The sequence below is a fragment of the Artibeus jamaicensis genome, unplaced genomic scaffold, assembly GCF_021234435.1.
Source record: "Artibeus jamaicensis isolate MK-2021 breed Jamaican fruit bat unplaced genomic scaffold, CSHL_Jam_final contig_475, whole genome shotgun sequence".
In the NCBI taxonomy this organism is placed as follows: domain Eukaryota; kingdom Metazoa; phylum Chordata; class Mammalia; order Chiroptera; family Phyllostomidae; genus Artibeus; species Artibeus jamaicensis.
The window spans coordinates 7,224,736-7,237,685 of NW_026521852.1; the positions used below are offsets into that span (position 1 = coordinate 7,224,736).

The 12,950-nt window shown below is 35.3% G+C and overlaps 1 protein-coding gene across 2 annotated transcripts in view; it reads left to right on the forward strand.

Moving 5' to 3' along the window:
• The window catches only part of SPTA1 (spectrin alpha, erythrocytic 1), a 225,771-nt gene that overhangs the window by 180,850 nt on the left and 31,971 nt on the right, over positions 1 to 12,950 (forward strand). For both annotated transcript variants that reach the window (XM_037166281.2, XM_053668006.1), the window contains exons 38-43: positions 323 to 444; positions 1,506 to 1,638; positions 2,041 to 2,139; positions 3,114 to 3,276; positions 3,845 to 3,921; positions 10,872 to 11,081. In XM_037166281.2, coding sequence (XP_037022176.2) covers positions 323 to 444; positions 1,506 to 1,638; positions 2,041 to 2,139; positions 3,114 to 3,276; positions 3,845 to 3,921; positions 10,872 to 11,081 — 804 coding nt within the window. The remainder of the gene's footprint in view (positions 1 to 322; positions 445 to 1,505; positions 1,639 to 2,040; positions 2,140 to 3,113; positions 3,277 to 3,844; positions 3,922 to 10,871; positions 11,082 to 12,950) is intronic.

The window sequence follows — 12,950 nt, forward strand, 5'->3', positions numbered from 1 at the left end:
TCTCCCAGGATTTTTAAGACCGCCCCAATTACCATAGAGTTAAGAAATACTTTGGCTATAGAGGACCCATGGATGGAGACAACATGGAGGGGGATTGAATGTGGGAGAGTTGGGGTGGGCAGGGCAGGGGAGAGCATGGGGGAAAATGCTGACAACTATAATATAACAATACAAAAGCTTAGTATAAAACTTAGTAATAAAATTAAGGGATGTTTTAAGTATTTTTTAAAAGAAATAACCTGGCTAGGTACTTTGTCAGGGAACTGTATCTAAATTGGGAGATGTTGTGGAATAACACAACATGGGTGGTGGTGTTCTTCAGAATGTGCTGAATATGGCAGAGGGGCTAGGAGACAAGGCTGCTGTGGAGCAAGAGGAGATCCAGGAGCGGCTGGTTCAGTTTGTTCAACACTGGGAGAAGCTCAAAGAGTTGACTAAGGCTCGGTGAGTTGGGTATTGGGAGCAAATTTCTGTTCCTGTGTTTCAGGTATTGAGCTATTATTGGGGAGCATACTTAAGTGTTTGCTCAGCATTTCTCCCCATCTCTATCTTCCAAGTATTTCCTCAATTGCAGTTTTCCCTGAAGCTTTCTTCCATTTAGACCCAGGCAGAGTGATTGCTGCCTCTGTGTTCTAAATATACCTCTACTCCTGCACTTACTTGCAATGTCTTTTCTTGTTATCACCCTAAATATGTTACCCTTTATACTAGGTTATTTGCCACATGTCTGTTTTTATATTGCCCCCTTTTAAGGATTGTATGCAACACTTAAGAGTAAAAGAAAGTTTTTTTTTCTCCCTTATAGCCATCCATTAAAAAAAAATCATATAGTTATATAACCAAATAAATAATTTCTTCCTACAATTACATGTGTGTTAGTAATAGGGAGACATTTCTTCTTGGAGAATAAAAGTACTTTGCACTTTGTAGAGCCTGTGTTGTGTAAAAAGAAAGACAGTTTTAGAGTAGTAAGAGACTCTGCTTCACTGCTATTATTCTATAACTCCAAAGTCTTGGCCTTATTATTATTTTTTCTTGCTTGGCTTCTTTTTTTTTTTAAGGTTTTATTTATTTACCTTTGGAGGGGAAGGGAGAAAGAGAGGAAGAGAAACATCTAGTGTGGTTGCCTCTTGTGCACCCCCTACTGGGGATCTGGTCTGCAATCCAGGCACATGCCCTGACTGGGAATGGAACCAGCAACCCCTTACTTCTCAGGCCAGCACTCAATCTACTGAGACACACCAGCCAGGGCTGTTTGGACAAGATTTCCTTTACCCCACAAAGAATCCTAGAAAGTAGGTGAGGCCACAAAACTGAACTTGTGGGTCAATGGTCTTTCCCTGTCCAGAGATGATCATTACAGCTGATGAGCAGACTCTTATGTACTCATTTGTTTTGTGGTCCATTTCTACTGTAGCTGCCTTGAGAGACTGTGACCTTTAGCTCCATTTCCACTGCTTGTTAATTTTCTCTTATCTTTATTGGGGCATGCTGCTCTGTTATAGAGGGCTTCGGTTGGAGGAGTCCCTAGAATACTTGCAATTTATGGAGAATGCTGAGGAAGAGGAAGCTTGGATCAATGAAAAGGAAGCAGTGGTTGCCCAAGGGGATTCTGGAGACACATTGGCTGCTACTCAGGTGAGCAATAGGCTGAAGGGATTCATTTTCTTTTCTTTAATATTAATCTCTTCTTAGTGTTTTCACCTTTAAAATTAAAAGCTCCTAGTGGGACAACAAGACTTGAAGGTAAGCTCTTAATATAAGATATTCTTGATACATAATAGTTCTCTGGTAGATGCAGTATTTCATATAATTGTATACATTTCAATCTGGAGAAACTCATATTACCCTGATCAACACTCTTATTTCAAAATCCAGAAAACCATGGGGTCCTATGGTAAGTTAGAAACAATGTCAGCATATTCTTTTGACTCTTTTTCTGGTAAGTTTGTCCTTTTTGAAAAGTGAAGAATTTTGAGCACAGAATATTGTGGGATAGACTGTCCAGATGTTTTGATTCTTACTTATTCATTTATGCAGAGTTTGATGAAGAAGCAGGAAGCTTTGGTTAATGATTTTGCTGTCCACGAGACCCGAGTGCAAAATGTGTGTGCTCAAGGAAGAGATATCTTGAATAAGGTGAGAGACTCCAGGGATTACAGGTCAAAGTTTTATTTTCAAAAGGGATTGGCCCAAGTATAGATTCATGAGCAGTGCTAAAATTATATGTAGAATTTTAATTATCTTGTTTAAGTTGCCCTATTGTTATTATTGTTTTGGTTCTTAGCAAATTTATTTGATTATGTTTTTCTGGAAATTCTGTTTTCAAGGTCTTATAAGAACAACCTTCAGATTTATTTAAAATTAGCTGTTGAGCCCTGGCCAGATAGCTCAGTTGACTGCAGCATTGTCCCAAGACACCAAGGTCAAGGGTTCAATCCCTGGTCAGGGCACATACAAGGGTCAACTGAATGCTGATTGGGTGCAGTAACAAACTGATGTCTGTCTATCTGTCTCTCTTTCTCTTTCCCTCTCTGTCTCTCTCTCAAATCAATAAAATATCAATAAGATAAATATATATGTATTTATATGCATGTATAGATATATAAAAGTAAGCCTGATTGATAAATCAGCTATTGACACACTCTTATCCCATGCACAATATGGCATTTATGAATATTTTATAAATGGCTCACTTTAATCATAGAATATTGTAAGATTGTATAACAAATTCTATGCAAGGCTCTAGGGAGGAGGACTATTTGGAAACTTACTTGTAATCTGAGTATCATTTTGTTTAAATGCTTGTTCTTACAAAGCGTCACTGATCTAGGTGCTATAGGAAAAACCCTAAACAGAGATGACTTCATAACTTCTAGGTGCATTCACCTACTAAGTAGATCCCAGTTACATGAACAATCTTGCAAAGATCATCTAAATGCTGGGTTGGAAATAACCATCTGTGGCATAAAGGGATAACAGAATAAGTTCACTTGATCTAGAGGTAGTAGTTATAGAATTTGAAAGGGAGAGATGACAACTTTTTAATAGTACTAAAGAATTCACATTTTTGGCCTTGACACCTCTTTCTCCTATTAATCTTGGTGCTTCAGGAGGAAAGTGAGTACAAGGAAAAGATTTCTGTCAAGATAGAGACTCTGAATGAAAAGACACCTTCTCTGGCCCAGGGCATAGCTTCTTGGAAGTTGCAGTTGGAAGATGATTATGCCTTTCAGCAGTTCAACTGGAAGGCTGATTTGCTGGAGGCCTGGATAGGTATGATATGCGAAGACCCTAGTTCTGAGGTTTGAGAAATGCTGATAATTTTTTATAGAATGATTTCTGGGGATTTTTCATTTACCATGTAAAGAAACATGCTCCCTTCATTACTGACACCTGTCCTTTCAAGACGCAATTACAATCACACTCACATATATGTAAATACACACACAGAGAAACATACTGAGGGTGTGACTACCAGAGAACATCTTTTTGAGAATTAAGGATTTCATATGTGATATTCAGAAAGATAGGACCATTGCAAAACATTCTAGGAAATAATCTGTTTGATTTAATTGTAATTTATGTCTGATATGTAATTTGTCTTGTTCTATAGAACACTCTGAAATTCTCTTGACCCTAGCTCTGTTTCAGTCAGTTTTATCCTGAACACGTTTATATAAACAATCCATTGATTTCCAATGCTCTCATAGTCTGATGAATCACCAACTTTGAGAGTTTGGAGGTTCTCTTGCGACCTTTAGGATATATTCCTTTTGTCCTTACCAAGACTAATATAAGACCAAATATCTTTCCCACCTTATTAATTATCTTTGCTTTTTAGCTGAGAAGGAAACAAGCCTGAAGATCGATGGCAATGGTACAGACCTCACTTCCTTCTTCACTCTCCTGGCAAAGCAGGTAAGAGCAGTGTTGCATGTTAATTGATGTCAGTGAGGGCCAAGACCCATATTACACAGAAGCTGAACAAATAAAAAATTATCACATTACTAAATTTTTCAGTTTACTGTCTGTTAGTCCTGTAATATTATTTATTATTTATTTTCCTTCCTGATGTTGATAATTTGCTAGTTTTTTGTCACTCTCTGTCTCTCCCTCCCTATTTTCTCTACTTAATCTTGCAATAGGTGCTTATAATTTTTATTAGAAAACCAACTTGTGGTTTTTTAATTTCTCTCTGTCATATTGTAAATTTTATTTGATTAATAAATTTTTAATATCTTTATATATTTATCATCTTCTTTAACTTTCCTAAGGATAGCTTCATGTAATTTTTTAAGATGGATATTGGGATTATCAAATGTTTAGCCATTGTCTTCTTGCAGTAGAGTCATATGAGTTCTTCATATATTTTGGAAATCAAACACTTGTCTGAGGTATCTTTGGCAAATATGTTTTCTCATATAGTGTGGGAGGAGTGGTAGGGAGAAAATTCAGACAACTGTAAACAATTGAACAACAATAAAGTAATTTATTAAAAAAATTAAAATACAGTATAATAAAATTTATCTCAAATATTTAGCCATTTTTATATTCTAATATATTAAGTTAAAGATATAAATGTTTTAGTAAAGCTTAACTGCATCTCACAAATGTTATATATTATTTTTGTTATCATTCAGTTAAATATGTTCTGTCCAACTTAATTTTTTTAACATATATATTTTCTATTGTTCAAGTACAGCTGTCTCCATTTCCCCCCTCTGCTTTTCCCAACCCCACTGACCCCCACGTCTCACCCTTAATCCTAGCCCACTTTTGTTTGTCCTTTGGTCCTCTATATATGTTCCTTGATGACCCTTCCCCTTCCTTCACTTATGATCTCCCTCTCTCCTCCCCTCTGGTTACTGTCAGTTTGTTCTGTACTTCAATGTCTTTGGTTATATTTTGCTTTCTTGTTTGTTTTGTTGATTAAGTTTCACTTATAGATGAGATTATTTGGTATTTTTCTTTCACTTAATTTCTCACATGATCCATTGATAATTCAGTAGTGTGTTATTTAATTTTCAAACATTTGGGAAGTTTTTAATTATCTTTTTGTGATATTTTTATTTTATTTATTTCATTTTATTTTTTAAAAGTTCTAAAATATTTAGTAAATGAGGACCATCATGTAATCTGTTCAGAAAAGCAATAAAAGCTTGCCAAGGCAAGAGCTGAGGCTTTTTCTCCTCTTGAGAGAGAAGCCACACCATCCTTTTTCTTCCACAGGACTCGGTAGTCCACATGAGTTTGTCATGTCCCATCCACAATGTTGTGGAACCCACAGGCCAGGGTCCACAACATAAATAGGCCTGTTTTGGTGAATAGTTTTTGTACAACATTTATACATATTAATATAGCCATGTTTAAATAATGACAATAAATAAAAGTAATTAATTTCCATAAAAGAAATAAGGTATATTTTTCAGTTAATTATATTACTTATTAGATTTTGTTATTTATGTTGTTTAAATACTTATTAATTTTACATATTTTGAGTCTAGGTTAAAAATTGTGTTATTTTTGGATTATGTAAACATCTTGAAAAATTAATGTTTTAATTATAAAATGTTCATCTTTCTTTTTTTACATAAATACTTCAAGATTTATTAGATATATCCAGAACATAGCATACTTTCAGTTTTGAAGTACTTTTTTGATGCGGATCCTGGATCATGGGGTCCGAGACACTGTGGATGAGACACGGCAAATTCACATGGACTACCAAGTCCTGTGGAGGAAAGGGATGGTGCAATAAAAGCTTTGGCCCTTGCCTTGCAAGTTTTTATTGCTCTTCTGGGCACATTACATGACGGTCCTCATTTCCTATGCACAGGTTTGCTTTAAGTTGTTACCTTTTACAGAAAACAAAGGAAAAGATGCTACTAATTACTTCAAAGAGAAGGATGTTTGCAAATGCAAAGAGAAAAGTAGTTGAACCCCTTATACTCCATACTGGGGAAGTTTAGCACAGACTTTAGGAAGTTACAAAAAGCACTTGCTTTCTCAATTCAGGGTGAGGGAGTTTTAGCAAAACCACATCTCATAGCAGTCTAGATACAATGCAGGCCTGATTCCCCACAGCAGAACCTATCCATAAGCACGGGTCCTGTGCATCTCCATGTGGGAGCTGGGCCCACACCATGCAGAATGATCTATACTTTTTCAGTTTACAGAATAGAAAGTAATCATAGAAAATGGAATAAATGTGGAAAAGCACAAAGAAGAAATAATTGTCCATTACTCAGAGATAATCCTTATTAATATTTTTAGAATATCTTTCCAGTCTTATTTTCTTTGTAGGTATGTGTATATACACTCCTTTTTCACATGAAGTATTTAAGATCATACTATAAGTATCTTTTACAGTCTATATTAACATCCCCTATATCATCAAGTATTCTTTCATAGTACAGTCCATGGAACAGAGTAGTTCTTGAGTAAATATTTGAGTATTTAAGAAATACATCATTTTTCAATTTGATAGTTTTTTTTAAATTACTTTATTGTTGTTCAATTACAGTTGTCTGCATTCCCCCCATCACTCCCCGCAACACTAGCCAAACTCACCTCCCTCCCTTGCTTCCACCCTCCCCATTAGTTTGGTCCATGTTTCCTTTATAGTAGTTCCTGAAAACCCTGCTCCCCACTGTCCCCTCCCCGCTCCCTTCTGGCTATTGTTCTACATTGTTCTTAATTTCAATGTCTTTGATTCTTTATTATTTGCTTTTTTGTTGTTGATTATGTTCCAGTTAAAGGTAAGAGCATATGGCTTATTTTGGCTTTGCATGATGCTCTCTAGTTCCATAATACTCTCACAAAGGGTAGGAGCTCCTTTTTTCTCTCCTGTGTAGTATTCCATTTTGTGAATGTACCATGTTTCTTTAATCCATTCATTTACTGATGGGCACTTAGGTTGCTTCTGCACTTGGCTATTGTAAATTGTGCTGCTATAAACATTGAGGTGCATAGGTCCTTTTGAATTGGTGTTTTAGAGCACTTAGGGTATAATCATAGCAGTGAAATTGCTGGGTCAAAAGGCAACTCCACTTTTAGTTTTCTGAGGAAATCTCATACTGTTTTCTATAGTGGCTGGACCAGTCTTCATTTTTGCCAACATGCCCTAGGGGTCGCTTTTCTCTGTATCCTCTCCAACATTTGTTTGTTGATTTGTTTATGATGGCCATTCTGACTAGTGTGAGGTGGTATCTCATTGTGGTTTTAATTTGCATCTCTCTGATGGCTAGTGATGCGGAGCATCTTTTCATATATCTCTGGGCCCTCTGTATGTCCTTTTTGGAGAAGTGTCTGTTGAAGTCTTTTGCCCATTTTTCAATTGGGTTTTTTGTCTTCCTGGAGTGGAGACATGTGAGTTCTTTACTTATTTTGCAGATCAAACCCTTGTCTGAGGTATCATTGGGAAATATATTTTCCCATATAATTGGTTCTCTTTTCATTTTAATGCTGTTTTCTTTAGCCATGAAGAAGGTTTTCAATTTCATTAGGCCTCATTTGTTTATTCTTTCCTTTATTTCCCTTGCTTTAGGGGACATATCAGTGAAGATGTTGCTGTGTGAAATGTCTGGGATTTTTCTGCCAGTGTTTTCTTCTAGGCCTTTTATGGTGTTGTGACTTATATTTAAGACTTTTATCCATCTTGAATTTCTTTTTGTGTATGGTGTATGGTGTAAGCTAGCAATTGTGTTTTCTTTTTTTTCTTTTCTTTCTTTTTTTTTTTTTTTGCTTGTAGCTGTCCAGATCTCCCAACACCATTTGTTGAAGAGGCTATTTTTGCTACATTTTATGCTTCTTCCCCCTTTGTCAAATATTAACTGACCACAGAGACCTGTGTTTATTTCTGGGCTCTTTGTTCTGTTCCATTGGTCTATGTGCCTGTTTTTATGCCAGTACCAGGCTATTTTGATTACAGCGGCCTTATAATACAGTTTGATACCAGGTATTGTGATCCCTCCTGCTTTGTTCTTTTCTCAAAATCGCTACATAGCTGTTTCTCACAACAGCTATATACATTTCTTGATATAAAGTCTTTTTTATATGCTAGACTACATCACCAGTTTTTTTTTGTTTGCAGTATACATTTGTTTCATATTCTTGTTTTTACTCTTTCAATTTCCTTTTTCTTTTAAATATTTAATTTTTATGCTATTACAATCATCCCAATTTTTCCCCTTTGCCTCTTACACCTACCCCACCCCCTCATGCCACAGTTGTCCATGTCCATGGGTCTTGCATATATGTTTTTTGACTAAATATTTCACTTGCTATCAACCAGTCCCCACCTCCTGACTACCCTCTTACAGTGGTCAGTCTGTTTCCTATGTCTATGCCTCTGATTCTGTGTTGCTCATTAGTTTATTTTGTTCATTAAATTCATATGACATTTGGCCCTGGCTGCTGCAGCTCAGTGGATTGAGTGTGGGCCTGTGATGCAAAGGGTTACCAGTTTGATTCCCAGTGAGGGCACATGCCTGGGTTGCAGGTCAGGTCCCCAGTAAAAGACACATGAGAGGCAACCACACATTGATGTTTCTCTCCCACTCTTTCTTCTTCCCTTCCCCTCTGTCTAAAAATAAACAAATAAAATACTTTTAAAAATTCATATGACATTTGTCTTTCATTGACTGACTTATTTCACTTAGCATAATAGTCTCCAGTTCTATTCATGCTGTTGCAAAAGGTAAGAATTCCCTTTTCTATTTGTTTTACTGCTGCATAGTATTTCACTGTGTAAATGTACCACAGCTTTTTAAATCCACTCATATACTTATGGGCACTAAGGCTGATTTGAAATTTTCAGTGTCTTTATAGTTATTTTATCTTTGTTGTTGATTTGATACATTTAAAAATTGCAAAATGATAACCATCATAGAATTACATAATACTTTAATTTTGTCACATAATTATAATTTATTTTTAGTAAAAAAAGTTAAGATTTACTCTCTTAACTTTTAAGTATATAATAGAGTATTATTAGGTAAATTACCTTGTCGTTCATTAGACCCCAGAACTTGATTGAAGAAAGTTTCTACCCCTCCCTGGCCCCCAGTTCTGGGTAACGATTATTTTAGATTCCACAAGTAAGTGACATAATACAGTATTTGTCTTTCTCTGTTGTACTTATTTCACTTAGCACAATGCCCTCAAATTTTATCCAAGTTGTTGCAAATGGAAGGATTCCCTTTTTTCTCATGACTAATATTCCATTACATATGTATGTGTGTATATGCATATATCTGTCTCCCTATATGGCATATTCTTTATCTGTTTATCTTTTCATTAACTCTTAGGTTGTTTTTATATCTTAGCTATGTGAATAATGTGGCAATGAACACAGAAATGCAGAGTGCCTTTATATTTTAGATGTGCCTTTTATAAATATCATATAGTGAGTTTTGTTGTGTTTGATTGTTTTATTGGAACAGTGAGTTCATTTACATTAAAGTAATTCATTTATAAGTTTTTACTTAAGGTTATAAGTTAACACTCCCATCCCACATCCAACCCCTACATTTTAGCCAGGGGTTGAACTGTTTCAAAGCATACTTTCAGGGTTTATTTGTTTGTCTGTTTTTGAAAACTAGTCTTCTTTCAGTTTGCTTTTACACTTGGGGTCTTTTCACTTACATCTTTTCTTAGACCTGCTCATATACAGTGTGTCCTGATCTCAGTATTGTCTAACTACAGAAAACTGTACTTAGCATTTTAGATTCATAACTACTGTTTTCTGCTGAGTTTCTAGAATTTGTGTCCTAACAGTAACCAGAAGGGAAGGAGAAGGAATAACAGGGCAAAGAAGGGGACGGATCTTCAAGGACCCATGTATAAAGGACCCAAGGACAAAGACAAGAAGGAGAGAGGATTGAATGTGGGCAGTGAGGGTGGGTAGAATGGGGAAGAGTAATGGTGGAAAATGGAGACAACTGGAACTGAACAACAGCAACAAAAAATGAATCTATAAATGCCTTGAGAGGAAAATGCAGGAAGAATATTACACCTATTTTATGCAGTTTTCTTTCCTGGCTCTTCAAATCCTGGCTGCCCCAGTTTCCTAGAATTCCAGTTTTAGTCATTTTAGCTCCATCAGGTCATCTAAAGCTCTAATCAGCTGCTTTCTCCTCCTACCCTGTATAATTTATATTTTGAAAATAATGGAGACTATTACTCTTCCTGCATTCCCATTTGATCCTCTCTAAAATTTTAAACCCTGAGTTATAGCTACCTGAGTTACATTCTAATCCCTTTCAAACAGCTGCTTTTTGTATTTTTACCCAGTGGTTAAAATTATCCTCAAAGAGACAATGGTCCATTTACAAGCTACCTTTTTAGATTTGGAAGTGGATCATCCTCATTCTGATGAATAATCCTTTTGATTCTGATATCATCATCTCCACAAAAATATCATTTGTGGAATATAGTATCTGTAGGAGGTCTTTTGTTAGTTTGCATACTTCCAAGCTCTATAGTAGTGCACTGCTAGTAATTAGAACACAAACTCTAATAAGTGATACAAAGACTCTTACAAAGGATGTGGACTATGGGAAGGATTTAGTTTTCATTTAGAATAGTTAGAATATGTAACTTTTTAGTGTTTCCTTAATCTTTATAGTTCATATAAACTAAAATCTAATTATAAAACATAAATCCACTGGAACTTGACCATAATCCCAATCCCAAATGTTCACTTAAGTCTCTGAATCACATGTATTTCTTTATCCTTGGTCATCATTCTAAATCTTTTCTAGTTCTTATCTTGTTCATGAAAAAAATATGCTGGAACCCAGGTACAAATGACCCTTTGGAATCTGTATTATTTCTCTGTTCAGTGCTTATCTATGGATCTTTCTCAGGACACACTGGATGTCAGCATGCAGAGCTTTCAACAAGACAGACTGTCTAAGATAACTGATCTAAGAGATCAACTGGTGGCTGCTCAACACAGTCAGGCCAAAGCCATTGAGGAGCGTCATGCTGCACTGCTGAGGCTCTGGGAACAGCTGCTGGAAGTCTCTGCAGCCCACAGACAGAAATTGCTAGAGAAACAGTTACCCATCCAGAAGGTAAATTTTAGAAATGATAAGGCATGGTAAGGCCTTAATTATATATTAACCATGGAATCTAGAAACAAATAGTAGAAACTCTATTGAATAATCTACAGATATTTGAGTCAGTATTTTGAAAATGATCAGAAAGACATTCTTATTGAGCAAAAATATTTTAATTCACAGAAGATTTTTTTTTGTACTGATCTATCAGTTATCCAGCTGACTTGAGATGAAAGCTAGGCTGCAGGTAATGGAAAAGGTAGGTGGGACAAACAAGTGAAAGATCTTACTGTAAGGAAGACCTAAAACTGACAGGCAGGATAAAAGGTCATCCTTCTCCTTTGTTTAGTTCAAATAAAAGGAGAACTAGACAACTAAAGCTTTTGTCCTCTTCTTTCTAGCTGGGAAAATTTACACTTGACACTTAACATCTGAACTTCGATTCCTGTACTTATGAAGTAGGATAAAGTTATTACCATGTTTTGCTCTTCTCTTTCAATACTATTAAAAGAAAAAAATGGATCTGAAAATTTCAGTATAAACCATTAAGTTCCATATGGATATAAGTGATTAATATGTTCTTTCTAATGGTGGTTGTTAGAGTATTAGATGTTAGTAATTAAAAAAATCACTATTAAAGAGAAGTTGGATAGTCAGTGAAATTACAGAACACCCCTATACCATAGCAGGTATTGCATCATAACAACTTAAGGTAGTTAGAAAACAAACACACAAATAAAAATCAGTCTATCTGGACCCTCAATTAATTTTTACTCTGTCAAAAGATATGAAACCTATTTTAGGTGAAAAAAATTAATCAAGTAATGAAAAACTTATATACATACATATATATGTATGTATATTAGAGCTTACATATATGCACATATGTATATATTCCAACGTGTGTGTGTGTATATATGGAAGAGAAAAAAGAAAGCTATTTCAATATCTGATTCTATTATTTTACTTTCTGATTATAAAATATGTGTAAAGTATCCAGTTGATCCATAGTATTATGAAAATAACAAAGGTGCTTTTTACATTTTTATATTCTGCATGTTAGTTTTTTCTATGTTGGTCTATTTTAGCATATAGATTGTAGGAATGAGTACAAGGAAGATAAACAGGATAAACAGAGTACAAGTTTATAATCTCTCTTGTACTTGGGTCATTTTTTTTCTCTTTAATATTTATGTTTGAGGATGAAAACTAATTTTCATAACATAAATCTCCTTGGAACTACAGTCTGCTGGCCCAAAATCTGTGATATATTTTTAAATCTAAAACATTCTTGATTACATACTCTTTGGAACAATCCATGTACTTCTTTCTTCCAGAAATTTAGTCACTCAGAACATACAGATAACTCCAGATAGTAATTCCCATACAGGTTAGAGAGTAGGAGCTTCATGTCTGAGAAGAACCCTGAACACATGTTAGAAGAATGGTATGATAAGAACTCAGTACAGACAGAGACATTAGAGAGGTTTGGTCTGCAGGAGATCAGGAGAAAGAGAGAAAGTGGACAGGATATAAGATAGGTTTGCCTATACCATGAATGACTTGTTCATTTAATCATTAATTTAGCCTCTACTCTTGCATGTTTACTATGTGCCAAGTAGAATTGAAAAACAGACTTCAGAATAAGAAATCATGGAATCTTATCATTAAAAGTGACCTTTGCCACTTTTGGAATCTTAGAGCTAAAATGACTATAGAAATTATTCGACTTTCTCATTTGTAGATGATGGAGAATCTGACCAGTGTCACATAGCAAATTGCCAAAATCAGACCTTATGTCTGTAACTCACACAACCATCCATCTTATTCTATGGTACCTATTGCTTTTAGTTCTGTTCTCTAGAGTGTTGGCCATGAAAATAT